This window comes from Schistocerca cancellata, chromosome 5, assembly GCF_023864275.1.
Source record: "Schistocerca cancellata isolate TAMUIC-IGC-003103 chromosome 5, iqSchCanc2.1, whole genome shotgun sequence".
Classification (NCBI taxonomy): Eukaryota; Metazoa; Arthropoda; class Insecta; order Orthoptera; family Acrididae; genus Schistocerca; species Schistocerca cancellata.
In genome coordinates this window covers 266844115-266868855 of record NC_064630.1, presented here as the reverse complement: position 1 = coordinate 266868855, position 24741 = coordinate 266844115, and the positions used below count along the sequence as shown (strand labels likewise).

The window sequence follows — 24741 nt, the reverse complement described above, 5'->3', positions numbered from 1 at the left end:
ATATGTACAAGAACCAACAATAAGACTGGAAGACCAAGAACGAATTACTCGAATTAAAAAGGATGTGTGGCTGGTATGTAGTCTTTCACGCATACTGTTCAATCTATACATCAAAGAAGGAATGACGGAAAGAAAAGAAATGCTCAAGAGCGGGATTAAGATTCAAGGTGAAAGGATATCAATGAGGTATTTGGTGATGACAGTGAATGGGAAGAAAAGTTATAGTATCTGTTGAATGGAATGAACAGTCTAATGAATATAGAATATAGGCTGAGAGTAAATCGAAAAATACCAACGTAATGAGAAGTATCAGAAATGGGAAGACGGAAAAATTTAACATCAGAATCGGGGATCACGAAGTAAATGCAGTCGAGGAATTCTGCTACCTATGCAACAAAAAAAAAAAAAAAAAAAAAAAAAAAAAAAAAAAAAATGATGGGTGGAGCAAAGAGGACATAAAAAGCAAACTAACATTGGCAATAATGACATAATGGCATTCCTGACTAAGAGAAGCCTACTGACATTAAACATAGGCCTTACTTTGAGCAAGAAATTTCTGACAATGTATGTTTGGGCACTCCGTCGTATGGTGGACTGTGGCAAACCGAAACAGAAGAGAATCGAAGCATTTGAGATGTGGTGCTACAGAAGAATATCAAAAATGGTGTGTTGATAGCCGGTCGCTGCGGCCGAGCGGTTCTAGGGGCTTCAGTCTGGAACCGCGCTGCTGCTACGGTCGCAGGCTCGAATCCTGCCTCGGGCATGGATGTGTGTGATGTCCTTAGGTTAGTTAGGTTTAAGTAGTTTCTAAGTCTAGGGGTCTGATGACCTCAGATGTTAAGTCCGGTAATGCTTAGAGACATTTGAACCATTTTGGTGTGTTGATAAGGTAGGGAATGAGTAGGTTCTCCGCAGAATTTTCAAGGAAAGGAATATATGGAAAAGACTGACAGGAAGAAGGGACAGGATGGTAGGACATCTGTTATGACATCAGAGAATAACTTCTATGGTATTAGAGGGATCTGTAGCGGGTAAAACTGCAGAGCAAGACAGAGACTGGAATACATCCAAGAAATAATTGATGTAGGTTGCAATTGCCACTCTGAGATGAAGAGCTTGACACGGGAGAGGCATTCCGGGCCGCGTCCATCCAGCCAGAAGACAGATAACTAAAAAATAAAAAAAATGGTTCAAATGGTTCAGAGCACTATGGGGCTTAACTTCTGAGGTCATCAGTCCCCTAGAATTTGCCAAATTTCATGACTCTGTCAATAGTCTATAGTTTTTGATAAGTGAGTTTGCGAATATTATAATATGACATAAATAGCCTTATGTTTTGACTGCATTGATTTGAAAACTTTTCTTTACGCCGCCAATGGGGCGTAGACTTTAGTACGTGATATTCATTTCAAAGTGGTGTATCTATCAGTTCCTGATAAAAAAGAGTTATTAACAGTGGACTAGACAGACAGACGTGATACTCTAACGGTTCCGATTTTCCCGGTTGAGGTATGGAACCATAAAAACGATAAAAACAATTTCGACACACAAATAAAAATCAACGACATCTACGCACGAGATAAATACAGCAATGGTAAGGCCGAAAATGGGCATGTACCACGATTTTTAGCGGAATGTATATTCTGAAGGTTGTGTTGTAAACATAAATGCAGTGTAGATGATATGCTAACATCCCTCATGTTTTCAGATGACATCGTTTACTAATTTACACCTGTGGCTGGTTCCGGCAGGCAGCCACAGGACACACACAATGTAAAATAAAATAACAATAGAATCCGATGTAGCACACACTCATGATCAAAAAAATCAGAACATCTTGAACGACCAAAAGTAGGACGTTCATATTTTCAATATATGTAAATTCGTATGTTTTGCAGAAATGATTAGTATTTGAACCATGTCCGCCCGCTGGTTCAACATCAACACTGGCATCGCGGCTCAACACCACCTATCGGTAAGATGAGCCGGCGGCTCTCGTCGCTATAAACCGAAGGTAATGAATGAGTGTGACTTGAGCAGACATGCAGGGAGCCTCGTAGACGTATGCGCGAACCGTACTGTCAAATCAATGAGTTTGAAAGAGGGCTCATTATTGGCATGAGAGAATTTGATGCATCCATCCTGGAAATTGCTGCTCGTGAGGGACGAATTGATTCGGCAGTGTGCAGAATGGTTCACGGAAGGCCGCAGAACACGACGAGATGGGTCAGGTCGCACCACCCGGACCACCCCCCCCCCTCCCACGAGAAGATCGACACCTCATCCGAATGGCATTCCAGGAAAGAACTGCGTCCTGCTCGGCTCTAGTGTAACAGTGTAAAACATCGTACACTATCAGTGGTGACTGTCCGTCACTGTTTATTATGGCAAGGGTTAGTGCGCGACGTCCACTTTTCCGCCTAGCTTTGACGAATGTGCAGAAACAACCTAGACGGCAATGGTACTTGTAACGACATTACTAGGGACAGGAATAGTGCCAGATAGTGTTTCCGGACGAATCCAAGTTCTGTTTGTTTGAAAATGAGGCCACGTTTTGGTTTGCCGCAGACAAGGAGAGCGACACCACATGACTGCATTCGTACAAGACATTTAGCGCCAACTCCAGGCCTTATGGTGTGGTGTACTACTGGATACAACCACAAATCATAGTTGGTTCGTGTCCAGGGCACTGTCACCAGTGTGACCTACCTGAGTGACGTTCTGCGACCAGTAGCCATACCCTTTCTGCACAACACCCCAGACGCCATTTTTCAGCAAGACAATGCATGACCACATGTTGCTGCACGAATATACGCCTTCTTGGTATCGCAGGATGTCAGCCTTTTTCCCAAGCCTGCCAGATCATCAGACTTATCGACAGCCGAAAATGTGTGGAATATGGTGAAACGACAGGTGCAGCGCTGTGAGCCAATGCCAAATCGTCTCAGATAAACTTTGGAACCAGGATAATGCAGGATGGATGGCTTACCACAGAACACCATCCGCACCTTATACACATCGATACCATCACGCAAGCAGCGCGAAATGGCCGCATGGTTAGTGGGGCCATGTCACTAATAGTGCGGGTCCTCCCGCCGGAGGTTCGAGTCCACCCTCGGGCATGGGTGTGTCTGAAACTTCCTGGCAGATAAAACTGTGTGTAGGACCGAGACTCAAACTCGGGACCTTTGCCTTTCGTGGGCAAGTGCTCAACCATCTGAGCTACGCAAGCACGACTCGCGCCCCGTCCTCACAGCTTTACTGCTGCCAGTACACAGTCTCCTACCTTCCAAACTGTACAGAAGCTCTCCTACGAACCTTGCAGAAGTAGCACTCCTGAAAGAAAGGATATTGCGGAGACATGGCTTAGCCACTGCCTAGGGAATGTTTCCAGAATGAGTACTTGCCTGCGAAAGGCAAAGATCGCGGGTTCGAGTTTTAATCTGCCACGAAGTTTCATATCAGAGCACACTCCGCTGCAGAGCGAAATTCTCATTATGGGTGTGTTGTCCCTATCGTTAAGTTAATTTACGTTAGTTTAAGTAGAGTGTAGGCCTAGGGACCAATGGCTTCAGCAGTTTGGTCCCTTAGGAATTCACACACATTTGAACCTTTTATCCATCACGCGTGGAACAAATTACCAGGATCCTGTGCCTACTACGCAACAGGAAACGTGCTAAACCGAGGTGACTGAAATGTTAGTCATTTTTGCAGAATATACTAATGTACATGTGCTGTGAACATGAATGTCCTATCTCTAGACGTGCAAGGTGTTCTGTTTCTTCTGAACATGAGTGTATTTCCCAGCCTAAGTCCAATCTGTGTGTATGTATTTCAGAAAAATAATTCATTATTACTTTAACAAAATTTTTGGACTCTATCTCTCTGTTTCCTCTCTCTCTCTTCCCCTGTCTGCAAAATGGTACAGAGAGTTTCTTAAGTTGTTGGATGCGTTTAACTTGCACATGGGTCCGTGTCAAAGTGTGTAAGGCCGCTGATATTGCAAGTCATCTGTCGTGTAAAACACAGAGTGCTATCGCGAATATCGTACCATCGATTCTTCACGAGCGCCAAGTGATATTCCATGAAAAATCTAGGACAGTACTTATGTCAATTTAATCACAAAAAAAGTTCAAATGTGTGTGAAATCTTATGGGACTTAACTGCTAAGGTCATCAGTCCCTAAGCTTACACACTACTTAACCTAAATTATCTTAAGGGCAAACACACACACCCATACCCGAGGGAGGATTCGAACCTCCGCCGGGACCAGCCGCACAGTCCAGATTTAATCACAGTTTAATATTGTGCACAAGAAAATGGTCAGATGAAGTGGTCTACGGAATTGATACTTCGTTTCTAACCGCTGACCACAATACGACTAGTGTGACAATCCGAGTTTCCACGTCCGTTCATGAAATTTTGGGTACCAAATTGGGAACGATGAAATATTTCACTTTAATCATATTCAGCACACGTGAAAAAACCGTTCCATCAGGTGCAAAGGCTTGTTCGATAACAAAAGTTATCGCCCGTGTATGTGCCAAGAGCAGCGTGTGGCCCTCGGTAACACCAGGTGTCACCCGACGGAAAATAGTCGCTCCGTCATTTGTAAACCCACGTGGCGCTGCTCGATCGACTGCCAGCGGCAGAGGTAAGAGCAACGTACGGCGCCATTCGTTCCGGCTCGGCGAGAACACATGAATATCGGAGAGCGGCGGCTGCCGACAGCAGACACGGGCTTATAAATTGCTTCTGGGCGCGGCCGACAAGCACATCGCGGATCCGGCCGCTTGCCGGTCGATAGGATCCCGGCGTCACAGGCTGGCTCCGCCGACAGTTGGAAAACTGCGCCCGTATAATTCGCCCGCCTGCTCCCGCCGCGATTTTGCCAGCCGTTCCAGGCTTCCCAGTTAATGGAAATTCCTTGCCCAGCGCCAGGTGCGTCCTCGCTCACGAACCTCCAGCTGCAGTTGCTCGAGCAGAGAATTGGCTCCGTAAATTCGGTTCGCATCCCGCATCTCAGGACACCGTGCTAAGCTTATTCTACTCGGTTCGTTTGCAGTTTGTAGATCCATGTGAACAATTCATTCCTCCTCTGCACATCTGGGACTCAGACTTCCATTCGTCCAATATTTCGACTACGTATCTATTCCCTGCATTCTACTCGCTCTGAATGTACGTACAAACTCTTATGCGAAGGCCGTTTCTATAAATAATGCCCAAATTAATTATACAAAAGTAACTTTTAATATTGAAAAGGCTAAATAACTTACATAAACGTTGGATACAGCACTGAATGCTGTATATCTTCACGTTTCATACCTGCCTCACACTGTTAGTTCCCTACATTCCCGCTAGTTGGCATGCACGAATGAGTTATTCCAACAGTCATCATGGAGTCGCGTAACAGTGAAGAGTGTGCACAGTGCAATTTATACTTTCACGAATTCAAATCGACTGCTACAGCCTAGTAGGGAAAAAGACGAGGGCTAATAGAAATCCTTGGGTAACAGAAGAAATATTGAATTTAATTGATGAAAGGAGAAAATATAAAAATGCAGTAAATGAAGCAGGCAAAAAGGAATACAAACGTCTCAAAAATGAGATCGACAGGAAGTGCAAAATGGCTAAGCAGGGATGGCTAGAGGACAAATGTAAGGATGTAGAGGCTTATCTCACTAGGGGTAAGATAGATACTGCCTACAGGAAAGTTAGAGAGACATTTAGAGAAAAGAGAACAACTTGTTTGAATATAAACAGCTAAGATGGAAACCCAGTTCTAAGCAAAGAAGGGAAAGCAGAAAGGTGGAAGGAGTATATAGAGGGTCTATACAGGGGCGATGTTCTTGAGGACAATATTATGGAAATGGAAGAGGATGTAGATGAAGATGAAATGGGAGATATGATACTGCGTGAAGAGTTTGACAGAGCACTGAAAGATCTAAGTCGAAACAAGGCCCCGGGAGTAGACAACATTCCATTAGATCTACTGACAGCCTTGGGAGAGCCAGCCCTGACAAAACTCTACCATCTGGTGAGCAAGATGTATGAAACAGGCGAAATACCCTCACACATAAAGAAGAATATAATAATTCCAATCCCAAAGAAAGCAGGTGTTGATAGATGTGAAAATTACCGAACTATAAGTGTAATAAGCCACGGCTGCAAAATACTAACACGAATTCTTTGCGGACGAATGGAAAAACTGGTAGAAGCCGACCTCGGGGAAGATCAGTTTGGATTCCGTAGAAATGTTGGAACACGTGAGGTAATACTGACCCCACGACTTATCTTAGAAAATAGAATAAGGAAAGGCAAACCTACATTTCTCGCATTTGTAGACTTAGAGAAAGCTTTTGACAATGTTGACTGGAATACTCTCTTTCAAATTCTGAAGGTGTCAGGGGTAAAATACAGGGAGCGAAAGGCTATTTAAAATTTGTACAGAAACCAGAAGGCAGTTATAAGACTCGAGGGACATGGATGGGAAAGCAGTGGTTGGGAAGGGAGTGAGACAGGGTTGTAGCCTCTCCCCGATATTATTCAATCTGTATATTAAGCAAAGAGTAAAGGAAACAAAAGAAAAATTCGGAGTAGGAATTAAAATCCATGGAGAAGAAAAATAAACTTTGAGGTTCGCCGATGACATTGCAATTGTGTCAGACACAGCACAGGACCTGGAAGAGCAACTGGTCGGAATGGACAGTGTGTTGAAAGGACGATATAAGATGAACATCAGCAAAAGCAAAACAAGGATAATGGAATGTAGTCGAATTTAATCGGGTGATGCTGAGGATGTTAGACTAGGAAATGAGACGCTTAAAGTAGTAAATGAGTTCTGCTATTTGGGGAGCAAAATAACTGAGGATGGTCGGAGTAGGGGAGATATAAAATGTAGACTGGCAATGGCAAGGACATCGTTTCTGAAGAAGAGAAATTTGTTAACATCGAGTATAGATTTAAGTGTCAGGAAGTCATTTCTGAAAGTAGTTGTATGGAGTGTAGCCATGAATGGAAGTGAAACGTAGACGATAAATAGTTTGGACAAGAAGAGAATAAAAGCTATTGAAATGTGGTGCTACAGAAGAATGCTGAAGATTAGATGGGTAGATCACATAACTAATGAGGAAGTATTGAATAGGATTGGGGAGAAGAGAAGTTTGTGGCATAACTTGACTAGAAGAAGGGATTGGTTGGTGGGAGATGTTCTGAGGCATCAAGGGATCCCCAATTTAGTATTGGAAGGCAGTGTGGAGGGTGAAAATCGTAGAGGGAGACCAAGAGATGAATACACTAAACAGATTCAGGAGGATGTAGGTTTCAGTAGGTACTGGGAGATGAAGAAGCTTGCACAGGATCGAGTAGCATGGAGAGCTGCATCAAACCAGTCTCTGGACTGAAGACCAGAATAACAACACTACAGTTCACAGACAATTCAGCACTTAATACCGTAAGCCACCATCTCTAAGACAAACTGTTATTAATTAGTACAATCGTTTCAATGAAACTGGCTGTGAATCAATAGTACGCCGGGAAAGGATCAGACGGCAGTCTCTGACGCAGAAATGGAACACGTTCGCCAGTCTCATTTCGTAGTTCGAGTAAATCAACCAGATGTGCTATCTTCGAACTGAATATGCCTCGTGTTACAGTGAAGAGGGTAAGACTGCCTAACTTGTTCAATTGTTGTGTCAGAGGCTGCTGGCCGACCCTGACCCGGCGTCTATGCGATACGCAGTCCAATTCGGCGGAACGATTGTACCAGTTAATAAGTTCGTCTTTGAAGTAGTGGCTTGCGATATTTAGTGCCGAACTGTCTCTGAACTGCAATAGTGGATTTACATTCAAGGAACCATAGACAACATTTGAATGCTCTGCACTGTTATACAACTCCATGATGACTGTTAGAATAGCGGATTCGCGCATTCCAACTAGCAGGAACATTAGGGACTAAAAGCCTAGGCAGGAATAAAACTTGAAGATATACTGCATTCAATGCTACATCAAATATTTCCGTAAGTTATTTACTCTTTTCATTTGTAAAGACTACTTTGGTATAAATAATTTTTGCTTCCATTTATATATAGTGGGTGTCCCTGGTGTCCCGCGAGGAATCGTCAATATTTACACATATGAGAGGAACGCACACTTCAAGTAAAAAGCTTCATTTGGACATATGCATTATTCCAAATGGTTTCCTTGACAGAACACATTTTATCTATTTTTGTTGGGGACAGTACTGAGCCCGCAGGTTGACCATTATTCGAACAAGCAGGACACCATGTTATCCAAAGGGTACAATAACGGTAATGTCACTTGTACGATAATGCTTAGAGATGAATCTGGTTAAATACGTATTTTTCAACCGATACTTTGTAGAACGCATGTTGCAATGTTTACTATTTGTTGTTCATCTATAAACCAGACAATGTATTGAATAACACACAAATTAAATAACAATGTACATTACATGTGGCAGGCCGGGGATGGCCGAGCGGTTCTAGGCGCTACACTCTGGAACCGCGAGACCGCTACGGTCGCAGGTTCGAATCATGCCTCGGGCATGGATGTGTGTGATGTCATTAGGTTAGTTAGGTTTAAGTAGTTCTAAGTCTAGGGGACTGATGACCTCAGAAGATAAGTCCCATAGTGCTCAGAGCCATTTGAACCATTTTACATTAAATGTGTTCTATCGTGGAAACCATTCGGAGTAGAAAAATGGTTCAAATGGTTCTTGAGCACTATGGGACTTAACAGTGGAGGTCATCAGTCCCCTAGAACTTAGAAATACTTAAACCTAACTAACCTAAGGACATCACACACATTCATGCCCGAGGCAGGATTCGAATCTGCGACCGTAGCGGTCGCGCGGTTCCAGACTGAAGCGCCTAGAACCGCTCGGCCACTTCGGCCGGCCATTCGGAGTAGAGTGCATCTCGTTATTAAACTCTCTTCTTCAAATGATCGTACTTGTCAGATCTCTGGATATCGACTATTCCTAGTGGGACACCCTGTGTGTGAAAACGTCCTTTTGCGAAGGGCGTTCAGTAAGTTATGCAACACATTTTTTTCTGAAGGGAAATTGTTTTTTTCAGGCTTCCAATACACCATATTATTGCCCACCCTTTTTGCTACAAAACTCAATTTTTCAACATAATCTCCTTTCAGTGCGACAGCCTTACGCCACCTTACTAGCAAGGCCTATAGGTCTGCATGGTTGTACTCTATTGGTAGACGCCGGAGCCAACGTCTTGTTGCATCGTTAACATCTCCATCATCCAGCTTGTACCGTTCACTGCGCCAAACAGATCGAAGTCGGAAGGTGCGAGATCCGGGCTGTAGGGTCGAGTCCAATGAAGTTTTGTGAGCTCCTCTCGAGTACGCACACTTGTGTAACGCATTGCTTTTTCATTGAAAAGGAGAAATACACTACTGGCCATTAAAAATGCTACACCACGAAGATGACGTGCTACAGACGCGAAATTTAACCGACAGGAAGACGATTCTGTGATATGCAAATGATTAACTTTTCAGAGTATCCACACAAGGTTGGCGCCGGTGGCGACACCTACAACGTGCTGACATGAGGAAAACTTCCAACCGATTTCTCATACACAAACAGCAGTTGACCGGCGTTGCCTGGTGCAACGTTGTTGTGATGCCTCGTGTAAGGAGGAGAAATTGCGTACCATCACGTTTCCGACTTTGATAAAGGTCGGATTGTAGCCTATCGCGATTGCGGTTTATCGTATCGCGACATTGCTGCTCGCGTTGTCGAGACCCAATGACTGTTAGCAGAATATGGAATCGGTGGATTCAGGAGGGTAATACGGAACGCCGTGCTGGATCCCAACGGCCTCGTATCACCAGCAGTCGAGATGACAGGCATCTTATCCGCATGGCTGTAACGGGTCGTGCAGCCACGTCTCAATCCCTGAGTCAACAGATGGGGAGGTTTGCAAGACAACAACCATCTGCACGAACAGTTCGACGACTTTTGCAGCAGTGTGGACTAACAGCTCAGAGACCATGGCTGCAGTTACCCTTGACGCTGGATCACAGACAGGAGCGCCTGCGATGGTGTACTCAACGAATAACCCGGGTGCACGAATGGCAAAAACGTCATTTTTTCGGATGAATCCAGGTTCTACAGTATCAAGATGGTCGCATCCGTGTTTGGCGACATCGCGGTGAACGCACATTGGAAGCGTGTATTCGTCATAGCTATACTGGCGTATCACCCGGCGTGATGGTATGGGGTGCCATTGGTTACACGTCTCGGTCACATATTGCTCGTATTGACGGCACTTTGAACAGTGGACGATACATTTCAGATGTGTTACGACCCGTGACTCTACCCTTCATTCGATCCCTGCGAGACCCTACATTTCACCAGGATAATGCACGACCGCATGTTGCAGGTCCTGTACGGGCCTTTCTGGATACAGAAAATGTTCGACTGCTGCCCTGGCCAGCACATTCTCCAGATCTCTCACCAATTGAAAACGTCTGGTCAATAGTGGCCGAGCAGCTGGCTCGTTACAATACGCCAGTCACTACTCTTGATGAAGTGTGGTATCGTGTTGAAGCTGGATGGGCAGCTGTGCCTGTACACGCCATCCGAGCTCTGTTTGACTCAATGCCCAGGCGTATCAAGGCCGTTATTACGGCCAGAGGTGGTTGTTGTGGGTACTAATTTCTCAGGATCTATGTACCCAAATTGCGTGAAAATATAATCACATGTCAGTTCTAGTATAATATATTTGTCCAATGAATTCCTCGTTTATCATCTGCATTTCTTCTTGGTGTAGCAATTTCAATGGCCTGTAGTGTATGTTCAGTTTCCTGAGGGTAGCACATTACACTTCATTGTTGATTGTTGCACCACGACGAAGGACATCAAATAGAATAACCACTACAGAGTCCCAGAAGATCGTCACCATCACTTTACCGGCTGAGGTTTCGGCTTTGAACTTCTTCTTCGTAACAAAGTTGGTGTGACGGCACTCCATGGAGTATTCTTTTGTTTCGGGTTTGAAATGGTGAACCCATGTTTTATCGCCTGTGATGACGTTCAACGGAAAATTGTTTCGATCAGCCTCATAAGGAGCAAGCAAATCCGCACAGTTGGCCCTTCGATACTATTTATCGTCTTCCGTTAGACGGCGAGGAACCCAGCAGGCACTCATCATTGAGTACCCCAACTGGTGGATGAGTGTGTCAGCACTACCAACAGAGACGTCCACTTGAACAGTGGGATCTTATCTTGTCATCCATAGACCACCTCTAATGAGAGAGTCCGCACGTCCCAACATTGCAGACACAGCTGTGTGCGACCAGCCGACATGCGGAAGTTCGAACACGTTTGCGCAACCTTCCTGCAACAATGACAGACTCGGCGCCCAAGGACTCACCGTGCTTTTGTTCATTGTTAGGTCTCCGTAGACATTCGGCAAGCACCTATGGATATATGCGATGCTCTGGTTTTCCGCCAAAAAGAAGTAGATGACAGCGCTCTGCCTGGACCGCACCTCCACCTATGGGTACTCATGAAACAACAGGAGTACAAGCGGAACTATTCTACGATGTCCCATAACAAACTACGTACTTTTTTAACCGAAACTGGCCTAGAAAAAATTCGTTGCATTACCTATTTAACATCCCTCCTAGGTGCTTAAAATTTGTTGACTCTTCTCCACATGTGAAAACTTTTGAACAATTCCGACAAATGGAAAGGCACTAGCGAACGATCATTATGGCGTGTTCGAAAGTCACTCGTGATGGGTAACGTCCTCTATTTGACCATTTTTGTGGAAAAAGAAACAGTGGTTAACATCTATTGAAAGTTTTGTACAGTTTACCGTAATGATGCTGTTGATAAGAGTACTATTGCTGGGCAGTGGGTGAAGAGAGTTAAAGTGATAGGAAGGGCGGAACTGAGATCCATCATCGATCAAATCCGCGACGACCTTCCACAGTCACGGCTCTCGAGATGATGAGTCGCACGAAAGGCATTATTCGTACACACAGACGCATGACAGTTCGATAATTGGTTCTACACCAATCAGGGGGCAAAAGAAGTGAGGGTGCAGTGACTGAGACTCTTCAGTGTTCAAAGGTGTTATCGAGATGGGTCGGCGAGAACTCACAGCAGACCATAAAATTTAAAGAACAGTCGATTCATCTGAACTTTTGGAGAGCTTGAGGCCTTTTTATCCCAGGTCCTTACCGGTGACAGAAAAAGGGAGCATTACTTGGAGCCGGAAAAAGAGGGAGTCACTGGAGTGGTTCAGATGGTTCAAATGGCTCTGAGCACTATGGGACTTAACATCTGAGGTCATCAGTTCCCTAGAATTAGAACTACTTAAACCTAACTAACCTAAGGACATCATACATACCCATTTCCAAGGAAGGATTCGAACCTACGACCGTAGCAGCAGCGCGGTTCCGGACTGAAGCCCCTAGAACTGCTCCACTGGAGTGGTGCCACTTACAGTCACCAAAGGTGAAGAAGTTCAAGGTAATTACAACTGCTGGTAAAGTCATGATTACAGTCTTTTGGGGTAATGATGGAGTCATTCTCGTGGATGCGTCACCAAAAGGGCTAACCATTAATTCAGAGGAGTTTTTCCGAAGTACAAACTCCAGATTCATTTCCGACTTGTTCTGTCTGACAAAAATCCAAAAGAAATATTGTTCTCCCACTACAGTGTACGCCCACACAGGTCTCATAGTTAGAAACACATCACGAAATTTGGTTCGACATCATTGCCTCATCTACGATATAGTCCAAATCTGGCGCCCTCTGATTTCCATCTGTTTGGTCCACTTAAGATTTCCCCTACGTGGGACACACTTAAAATATAGAGAGAGTGTAATTCATGCAGTGAAAACCTGGCTACAAGCACAGGCCAAGATCTTTTACCTACAGGAAACACATTCTCTTACACAGTACTGGCATAAGGCTGCAGAACTCGATGGAAACTATGTAGAAAAATAGTACATGTAAAAGATCTATTGACTGATATTGTCACCAAATGTTAACTCTTAAGAATAAATACGCACTGAACGAGTTTAGTATGTAGTTTGTCCCTATTCAATATCTTCATAACATCGGAATTAACAATAACATCCTTCCGAAAAAAATTTAAAGCAAGTAGAATATCAGTCAAGACTTCCTGATGCATTCCTGGGACTGCTTAGAGATTTACTGTAGAAAGAAGTGATTCTCCAAATATGCTTGTTAGACACGTGAAGGAGAAATGGACTACGTTTTGGAGCTCCAAATGACCTCGGTGTGCGGTGAGAGTGTTCAGTTCGATTTGGAAGATTGTGGTGCAGTTACTCACCGATGCTATTTCCTAAAATCGGTGCACAGGCGGTATGTTTGTGTGACAGAAGCTCTTCAACAAAAGTGGGAAGTGTAATTGGAATGTCCTGAGTTAGTACACTGACGTTATGCGGAAGATGAGATCACTTCCACTGACAAGGAACTGCTGAGCTTGGAACGGTTCATATAGGTGGACTACTTAGAAGACCATTACATAGTGGACGGTATATCCTGTCAGTATAACTCAGTCAGTTTTCTAGTCCTAGGACGTGTGGATTGAGCGAAAAATTTATCTACCTGTACACTCCAACAGACTTGCAGTGTTCACCTCAGAGTATTTCTAGTAGGTCATTTCCTGCTAAGCTGTTCCATCCGTTGACAAGAATCACGGTCGGTAAATTTCGGTGTTCTAATTTCTCTGATTTTCTCATTTCGCGAGACATTTGTAGCAATAAGTAACACGTTTCTCAAGCCTTCTTGGAACGTACTCTCTTGAAATTTTAAGAGTAAACCTCTCTATGTTCACAACGCCTATCTTGGAGCTTATGTTGGTGCAGTTTCTTTTTGTTATTCGTAACCTCATGCTAATTTAACGGTCCTGTGACGAAACGCGCCGAGCTTTGTTGGCTACTTTCTATCAGTTCGTGCTGTTGTGTGTTCCAAATTGATGAGCAATACTCAAAAATTGTTCGAACGAATGTTTTGTAAATCACTTCTTTCGTGGATGAACAGCATTCGCTTGAGATTTCTCCATTGAATCCTTCCCCTGCCATAGCACTGCAACCTCCCTTAAGTAGTGGTTCTTATCTCCCTTTACGCACTTAATTAACCTTTGAATGTCTTCATACCTGAACTATTGTTGTTGGTGTTGTTTTGCTGTCGATTCTGATGAGAACAACCCCAACTGTTAACAGTAACGCACTCTCTGCCTCTATTCATAAAGAATCCTACCCCCGTTACACTATTTTCTGCTGCTGTTGATATTATCGAACACGCTACTGACCAGAAATCACTGTTTTCTTTCCATTTCACTTATCGTACCCACACTATATGAAGATTGAAGCTTAAGATGTATCTTTTCAGATTTTCTAGCTTCCCTACTACGTCCAAACTTCTGAAATTCCATGTCCGACTCGTAGAACATTATCCTTTCGTTGATTATTCAGTCTTTTTTATTGATGGTCACCTTCCCGTTGGTAGTACCCTCCCGGCAATCCGAATGGAGGTCTTGACCGGAGTCTTTTGCGAATGGAGGGATCATCATGACACTCTTTCAGGTAAAGGCTACATGTCCTGTGGTTACACGTTATGTGTCTTTAATGCAGTAGTTTCTATTGCATTTTGCATCTTCATTCTGTTCGAGTAGTCGAGCTGCTCATTTGCTCGTTCATGATCGTAAGCACTCAAATGATGTCTTTTAGACATGTTAATCATCTTATCTTGCACCTCTTCCATTTGGTCCGTGTTTGCACAGAAAAACAACAATATCAGAAATTGAGTCCGCCTTGATGCAAAACATCTTGTTATTCGTTTATTTCTTTATTTTCCCAAACTACTTTCGGCGACAAATATCACCATCATCAGTGGGTTTTTTAATCTTATTTATTGTATATTACAGCATATTTTTGAGAATTATTGTCGTTGTTTGCGGCATATTTTCTGTGCGCTTTTTTTCTGTTCCTGTTTTTACTCAGAGAACGTCATGTCATCTTCAAGTTCGTTGGATGGTATGTAGCTGATTCTATACACAGAAAACCAAAACTTTCGCTCTTTGTTTATGATCAAGAATAGAAACAGTTACATACGACCCAACGAACCTACAGTTGGTATGACGTTCGCTGACTACAAACGGCAACAGAAATATATCGCACAGAAAATATGTCGCAAACAGCAACAATAATTCTGAAAAACATGCTGTAACATACAATAAATAAGATTAAAAAACCCACTGGTGATGGTGATATTTGTCGCCGAAACTAGTTTGGGAGAATAAAGAAATAAACAAATAACAAGATGTTTTGCATCAAGGCGGACTCAGTTTCTGATATCGTTATTTAGACATGTTGCTGCACTACACGGAGAGTCGCACTTATGGATTCCACAAAAATCTTTGTCAAACATTGTACAGGGCGTTAGTGCGGAAGCTCCACTGCAGTTAACACGTCCCGACATCTACATTTCCTTTTACTATCATTGATCTGGTGTTCCGTAGCAATTATCGGTAACAACTGACAACTCTTCCTTAGGAAGTGTCAGTCGTTCCTTAACAATGGTCAAGCAGAATCGGCTCCACTTCAATATAGCTGCTGTTAGTGTTGCCGCCAAACCATTATTCGGAAGCGGATATAGATAGTGTTATCTGAGAGAGTTAAACCAAAGCAGCAGCTCTCGATCCCGTCACCCTCATAGTACACGCTGTAACTTTCAGACGGTTAATAACATATGTTATTCGTTAACGGGGGTCATGGGGTCGTGAGAAGGAGAACAAACAAGTTACTGTCGTCATTGTTATCTGGTATTGTATTTATTTGCATAATTTGTGACTTGGACATCGTTCGTACTCCTTTGGTGTTCGCACTACTGGCTGTACTTTTGCCTTGGTGCGTATTTGAATTTGTGTTTTCTGCCTGAAGATGATTATTGCACCAAATTTCAGTCGAAATAAACAAGTAAAATAATGAGCTCTTAAGGGAAAAAAGACGCATCACGAAGGAAGTATACGAATAGTACGAAATTCAATAGATTTGATGTACATGTACACAGAAACAAATTTTAATTTCAGAAAAATTGGATGATTTATTACAGAGAATGAGCTTCAGAAACAGGGCAAGTCAGTAGCACCCTGGTCCACCTCTAACCCTTATGCAAGCAGTTATTGAGCTTGGCATTAATTGAGAAAGTTGGATGTCCTTCTGAGGGAATCGTACCAAATTCTGTCCAATTGGTGAGTTCGATAGTCAAAATCCCCAGACGGTTTGGGGACCCTGCCCATAATGCTTCAAACGTTCTCAATTCGAGAGAGATCTGGCGACCTTCTTGGCTAAGGTGGGGTTTGGCAAGCACGAAGACAAGCAGTAGAAATCCTCGTCGTAAGTGGGCGGGCATAAACTTGCAGAAATGTAAGTCCCAAATGGCTTGCCATGAAGGGAACAAATCGGGGAGTAGAATACCGTTGATATACCACTACGCTGCCGATGTCAACCAAAGGGGTTCTGCTATGGAAAGGAATGGCACGAAGACCGTCACTCCTGGTTTTCGGAATGTATAGCTGGCAACAATCGGGTTGCTAAGCCACTGCTGTCGGGGGTGTGACTAGACACGTCTACGCTGCTCATCGGGGTTCAGTTCGAAGCAGGACTCATCACTGAAAACAATTTTACTCCAGTCAGACTCCAAGCGGAAGTAGTGATGGGAACAACCGAACGAAAACAGTCAATTCACTCGGTTGTTGGAAAACAATCGACACATTCGGTTTTAGTTTTACGTACTGGTTGAATTATTCATTCATTTTTTGAGTGAAACCAGTCTGTGGGAGTAACTGAATGAAAGGAGTAGAGTCAGTCGGTTGTACCATTACGTGTCGGTTGGATTGTTATTCATTTATTTTTTTCCAGTTAAAGCAGTCTGTGGGAGCAACCGAATAAAAACATTAGACAACGTTGTAGCTTTGCACATGGACTGAATGATTCATTCTCCCTTTTCAAGAGAAAACAGTAGTTTATCCGTCGGTTGAACAATGTTTCCAATCTTTCAATTGAAATTAGTTGACTGAGTGAAACCAGACCGCAATACTTCCATTAGTCGAGCCAAATCAGAGCTACATTATATCACCAAAAGGTATACCTACTCCCAGGGACATACCTCAGGGCGTATGCCAAATTTAACATAAGCATCATACACGCTCATTTAATTATCTACCAAGTGAAGCAATTTTTCTTTCCATCATTTGAAACTGATTCATATATTGTTGTGGATTAAGTTCTTCCAGGTTCCACTAACGCGTAACTAATGAAGCTGACGTAGCACTGGGTACGTCTGTCGTCACCTAAATTGCGACCCCAGACGAAAGCTTCGAAAACTCCAAACATCTGGGTCAAATCGGATTATTTTTCAGGACACATACGGTCTGTAGACGATTAGTTGTTTAATGGTCGCGATGAAACGTGTGGAGTGGAGACATGAGAGGGGTAACGTTTCCTCGCTAGCGGTTCAGTGCTGAAAACTCCAGCGTGGGCGAGCCCACTACAAAAAAGGGTCATGTAAGCTACACACGAAAGTGACAAGTATTTGTGAAAGCGCGTTATAGAGACGTTCACTTCCAAACGTAGCACTCACATGCAGTAAGAAATGTGACTCTAAATTAAGTTGGCTTTAATATAGCTCAATGAGTGGAAGGCCAATGGTAATCAAAATATTCAGTTGTCTGGCGGGCGGGGCGGAGTCGCGGAGCATGCGATCGCCGAATGTCGGCGGCTTCTCATTGTCTCAGTAAAAACGTATCGCAAATGCAGGGTGTTTGCTGCATAATGTTCATACACACCAAGTAGCCGCTTAACAGGGTTCAGTGTGTTAAGTTTACCACATTTCGAGACCAAAATTGGGGACACGTTAAAAATTTCGACATTGCAAAAAGGTCTTAATTAAATATAATAAATGCAAACTATTGCTTTAATTTGTTACAAAAGTACATTAATTTATGTTTTATTTGTGCCTTCTAAGGTAAAGGAGTGGGAGCAGACACATAGTATTAGTTCGTGCTGTAAATTTTCTTCAGCATGTCTGTGCTCTTCAACAACATATGAAAACATGAAACACAGGTTTCATCACAATTCAATCCAGTCACAAAAATCTTTTCATAGTTTTTACAACAAACTGTTTTGTCACTGTTCCATCTGTTAGTACCAGCATACTGACAGAGGTGAAATGAACATCTAATTTGGGATAAATCGTTTCAATATCATTCAGTCCCGAAAAATAGTTGTCCCGAATTACTTTTGAAATAATTCGGGACAGAGGTAGAAAAATCGTGACTGTCGCGGATAAAAAAGGGGACGAAGTTTTAAATTTCATGTTACAGGAAGAGTACACACAGGACAATCGTATAAACGTGCCATCACTTGACCATCGGACAGACTCCCGTATGGACGACATAGTAATGAGCATCCCTGGCGTAGAGAAACAGCTGAAAGATTTGAAAGCATATAAATTGCCAGGTCCGGATGCAATCCTAGCTCGGTTTTACGAAGAGTACTTTGCGGTACTGACCCCGTCCTCGTCTGCATTTACCGTGGACGTCTCCGCCAGCAAAAAGTCCCACGAGACTGGAAAAATGAGCAGGTTACTCCAGTATATTAGAAGGATAAAAGAACGGACCCGCAGAATTAAAAACCAATGTTCCTAAATTCAGTTTGCTGCAGTATCCTTAAATATATTCTGAGATCGAATGTATTAAACTTTCTTGAGACTGAGAGGCTTATGTCCAAGCATCAGCATAGTTTTAGAAAGCATCGCTTGTGCGAAACTCAGCTTGCCATTTTCGCACATGATATACTGCGAACTGTGGATAAAGGCAACAGGCAGATCGCATATTTTTAGATTTCCAGAAAGCATTTTACACAGTGCCCCTTTGCAGGCTGTTAACGAAGGTACGAGCATATGGAATAAGCTCACGGAATGTGAGTGGCACGAAGACTTCTTAAATAATATAACCCAGTATGTTGTCCTCGGCGGTGAGCGTTCATTAGAGGCAAGCATATCGTCAGGAGTGCCCAGGGAAGTGTGACAGGACTGCTGTTGTTCTCTACGTATATAAATGATTTGATGGACAGTATGGGCCGGAATCTGCATCTATTTGCTGATGATGCTATAGTGTACGGTAAGGCGACGAAGTTTTGTGACTGTAGGAAGATACAAGACGACATAGACAAAATTTCTAATGAGTGTGATGAATGACAACTAACCCTACATATGGAAAAATGTAAGTTAGAGTGGATAAGTAGGAAGAACAAATCTGTAATGTTCGGATTCAGTATTAGTAGCGTCTTTCCTGACTCACTCACGTCGTTTCTATATCTGGGTGTTACGATGCAAAGCGACATGAAATGGAACGAGCATGTGAGAACTGTGCTAGGGAAGGGGGATGATCGACGTCGGTTCATTGGGAGAATTTTAGGAAATCGTGGTTCACTTGTAAAGGAGACGGTATATAGGGCGCTGGTACGACCTATTCTTGAGTACTGCTCGAGTGTGTGGGTTCCGTACAGGTCGAATTGAAGAAAGACATCGAATCAATTCAGAGGCGAGCTGCTAGATTTGCTACCGGTAGGTTCTAACAATACTTAAGTGTTACGGAGATACTTCGGGAACACAAAAGCGAATCTCTTGCGGGAAGGATACTTTGTTTCCGAGAAACAATATTAAGAAAATTTATAGAATTGGCATTAGAAGCTGACTGCCAACGATTTTACTGCTGCAAACATACAAAGCGCGTAAGGACCGAGAAGAAAAGATATGAGAAATTGGCTCTCATGCGGAGGCACATAGACACTCGTTTTTCCCTCGCTCTATTTGCAAGTGCAACAGGAGAGGGGATGAATAGTAATAGTACATGGTACCCTCCGCCAGCAGCTTACGGTGCGTTGGAGAGTATTTATGTAGATGTAGATGATATGTGTGTGCCATCTATGGCGCACAGCATATCTAAACGATATTCCAGTACAAAGTCCTGCCTAGCGTATCCTCGTTAACGTGTGGTGTTGCTGCTCTGATGTGAGATCACAGTCCTACGTGTCCCACCGAAAGAAAAAAATGTGGCGGGGTTCCGCAGGACTTGTGTGTCAGATCTGATCTGTGCCAACCATTCAACACACTATATTAACTGATGGGGTATGACCAGACGACAATTAACATGGGAAAATATGAAAAAAGAAACGGCTTTAGCTTTGTGTGAACATTAAGCCGCAAACCGACCCTTTCTACTTATTTTCATTTCTGAAATATACGTGATCGAAGCTGTAGAGATCACTTTGGAACATCTTTTATGTTTATAGGAGTGTAGGAGAGCATCTAAACCTGCTTGCCTCTGGGTTTTTAATAGAATAAAACGAAGGAAGTACCTATGGCTCTGTCCTCATTTAGTTTATATTAACTAACGTTCATTACAGTCCGTTTCTTTCCAGTTAAACGAATTTCCCACACACGAAAACAGATACGGGTTTATCCTGGACAGTTACGAAAAAATCTCTCCAGTAAGTCTTTGGACGCCCTCGAAGCTAGTACCAATGCAGGGAAACCCGCTGCTGCAAAATTATAACTTTCCCCTAAGCTAATTAACTGAAATATATTTGTGTCCCCAGTAATATTTAGAGTGTTCGGTCACACCTTATTTGAATAAGGTTACAAGATGTTATAACGTAATTCAAGTGATCAGTTTTAAGGTGATATTTTAAAAGGCCATCTCCTCGCTGTGTCCTAGTATTGGAAAGGCGAGAGGCATCTTGTTTTGACTCCCCGCCGTTTCGAGTCGATTTTGCCAGCCACTTGAGTATGGGTATTTACGCGGTTTTTCCCCACTCATCTTGGTGAATGCTGAGCCAGTTAACAATTTCAGTCTCATTTGCAAGATACGCGATCACTTATAATATGATAAACATATCAACATACTAACACTATTACGCAGACACTTTCAACACACGTAAGACTACCTTTAGAGGTAACCTGGAGTTGTATCGTCAAGATTATTGTGAGTCGATTGTTGTAAGAAACTGCAAAGTTTGAAACTTATAAATGAATTTTGTTCGTTTGTCCTGCTTACATTGAAACAAATAATACTGCAAGTGATTCTGAGGGATCAAAAGCTTGATAAAAATAAAGAAGTCTTAACTATTACATAAATCTATGTTTCTATGAATCAGAGGAGTATTTATGTATGGGATAAATCATATGACTGCGTATTAGACGTAAACCTCAAGATAAATTCAATGTTATACACAGTATCTGCAAGGGAGATACGTATTATGAAACTACATTTAAAAAAGAAATTCAGATGAAATTAACGAATAGTGACAAACTCCTTCGCGATAAAACACTTCCCACAATATGCTATACAATATGCTTAAAATACAACTGATCGAGTCACCAATAAAAAGAGTTTATCGTATCAGGAAAGGAAATATCGATGTTGGGTGCCAGCCGGAGGGAGGAGAGAGAGATAGACCTTCAGTAAATTTAAATTAAAAATAGTTATTTAAGTAAAATATTTTTAATATAACACATTTTTAAAACGGTTAAAATGTATTAACTAATACCGATTACTGACGCCTACAGATGGTTCTGAATATTTTTGCTTGTGAATTTTTATCAGCAGTAACAATACTTCTAAAATTTAAAACGAAAAACGTGGCACGAATACAATAGGTAACTGATGTTTGAATAGCTGCAACTAAGTCGCTAACAATTTTATTGCACTTCGAATGATTTGAACTGTTCTGTGATTCTTCTCAACAATTGTTACTCTGAACACTCTTTTCTATTATCTGTTGCATGCGCCCGGCGTTTTCCGTTTTCAGTTTTATAAGCATAGCTATTAAAAATTCACAACAAAAATTTTCAGGACTTCGGAATCTGTATAGAGCTAGGACAGATTATTTAACACCTTTTAGCCTCTTTTAGAAACATGTATACTAAAAGTTTTTTATTTAAACATTTATTGTCTGCTTTTTAGTCTTATGTGTGAAATTTTTGGTTGATTTCAAATATTTTAATTAGATTAGAAGAGAGACGTACGATAAATTTCAGGCTTATTTCAGTTTCTCTTCAACTAAATCAACCAATATATTGCTTCCTTCTAAGTAATGTAAAAATTAAAGAGAATCGACCACACATGGAAGCTTAGCAGCAATCATTCGCGATTTGAACAGGAAAACAGGGAAAGAGTAGCGGTACATCAAGTAATCTCCACCCTACAGCAGAAAAGAAAGCCAGATAATATTGCATTGTCATCCAGTCCCGAGCTAAGTTGAAAGTTTCAAATCTTTGGCTAGTCGGGAAATTAGTTTAAAATCAGTTTCAAAATGTGTACTGAACAGACAGATCGACCGAAGAAGAAAATACCCTCCGCCACACACTAGACTCTAAAGTGAGTTAATATTGCAGTGTCATCCAGTTCTGACCTATACGGAAAGTTTCAAGTGTCTGGCTTATCGGGAAGGTAGTTTAAATCAGTTGCAACATCTGTACTGAACAAGCAGATAAGAAACCACCACAGTAAAAAAGTGTTAAAAAGTGATCGTTCATTTTTATACACACAAGTTTCCAGAGAAGCAGCAGATGCAAATTTTTAAATCTAACCAAAAACTGCTATTTAATAACAGAAACATGAAAACTCATATTTAAGTAAGTAAATTTATACATTCTGAATATACTTCGTTTTTCAAACACACGCTTTCTTTGCTTCTTCTTAAAATAAGATACTTTATTTGACAGCAAACAAATTCTAAATCCTAGTCGTAGTTCATGTGTAACCGCAAAGTATGTAAATAAAACCACTCAGGTGGAGTGAAAACATTCAGATAAAGGCCGAAAACGAGAGAGACTTGCGTTAGTTGGTTGTATCGCAATGAATGAAACCAGTCAAACCTGGTTTGTGAATGAAAACATTCATTAAACGGCCGCAGCCGACAGAGAGTTTTTTCAGCCGGTTGTCTCACACTGACTGAAACCAGCCAAACCCGGTGAGTGAAAGAAAACATCCAAACAACTGACATAGCCGTGGAGATTAGTTTCATTCGGCTCTTTCATTAGACTGAAAAAACCGACTGACAGAAAAAACAGTCGGTTGACCAGACGGTTGTTAAAAACAGTCGTGTGTCCCATCACTAGGTCGAAGACATGCCTGGAGAGGTCCTGGACAGCTATGATAAATCTAACTGAGTACCGCCCGTCATACGGCCCGACAACCAGGACTGATGGTATGTGGTGCCATTTCTTTTCATATCGGGACGCCTTTGGTCGTTATGGGCGCCACCCTTACAGCATAGTGCTACGTCAACGATATTGTACGCCACGATCGCTGCCCTTCATGTCAAGCCGTCCTGGGCTTACATTTCAGCAAGATAATGCGTGCCCGCTAGCCACTCCCTATCTTGGCTTACAAGGTCTCAAGATCTCTTTCCAATTGAGAATGTTTGGAGCATTATGGGCAGGGCCCTCAAACCGTCTGGGGATTTTGACAATCCAACATGACAATTGGACAGAATTTGATACAGTATTCCCCAGGAGGACATTCAAAAACAACTCTATCAATCAATGCCAAGCTGAATAACTGCCTGCATAATGGCCAGAGGTGGGCCAACTACTCGTTATTAACGTGATCATTTTGTGAAACCTTTCTCCTGAATAAATCATCCAATTGTTCTGAAATTGTAACCATTTGAACGTCTGTACCTCTTCATCACATGAACCGATTTTCGACATATTCGGATAATTCCTTTTTTTTCCTCAGTGTGTGTTTATCAGCCTACTCGGAGAGTACGTTCTTTAATAAGTAGAAGGACTGATATGAGATATGATACGAGAAGAGAAATGATTCAAATGGCTCTGAGCACTATGGGACTCAACATCTCAGGTCATAAGTCCCCTAGAACTTAGAACTACTTAAATCTAACTAACCTAAGGACATCACACACACCCATGCCCGAGGCAGGATTCGAACCTGCGACCGTAGCAGTCCCGCGGTTCCGGACTGCAGCGCCAGAACCGCTAGACCACCGCGGCCGGCCGAGAAGAGAAGGATAATCCCTAGCAACTCTGCGTTGCAGCTGAAAGTGTCTGTTACGTCACATCAAAAACAACTTTTATGAAATTTAGGTTATATTGAAGAAAAATGCTTTCGTTCGAAAGCAATTATTTAGATGTAGCTCGAGTTCTTGCAGTAGACCTTACATTGGCAGCAGAGTGAGGGAGTCTTGGCGGTGTTGGTGTTGCAGCACGCGAGCAACGCGGCCACGTCGAGCCAGACGAGCGTGGGCGGCGGCTCGGGCGCGGGCGGGTCGGCGGGCAGCGCGGCGGGGGCGGCGGGGGCGGCGCCGGGCGTGGCGGGGGCGGTCACCGGGCCCGGGCTCGTCGTGGGCCGGCCCGTCGCCTCCTCCTCGTCCGGCCACCATCACCACCACCACCATCACCACTCGGGCACCAAGTTCCGGCACGGGCTGCTGCAGCTCATGATCCACACAATCGACCCGCTGCACGACGGTAAGTACAACGCCGCCCAGCTCTTTCGACGAACTGCGCTAGTGGGCGGGCGATGCACCTCCCGTTTCGACTTCCCGTGGCGACAGGTGACCACCAGTACCGTGGATAATTCACTATTTTTGTATCGGCTCCAGAAGCATACCCGAATCACAGCGCGC

At 42.9% G+C, this 24741-nt stretch overlaps 1 protein-coding gene across 1 annotated transcript in view; it reads left to right on the top strand.

Moving 5' to 3' along the window:
• Window positions 1-24741, top strand: part of LOC126188483 (sodium/potassium/calcium exchanger Nckx30C) — a 1432322-nt gene that overhangs the window by 778002 nt on the left and 629579 nt on the right. Inside the window, exon 4 of the mRNA XM_049930087.1 lies at window positions 24319-24583. Coding sequence (XP_049786044.1) covers window positions 24319-24583 — 265 coding nt within the window. The remainder of the gene's footprint in view (window positions 1-24318; window positions 24584-24741) is intronic.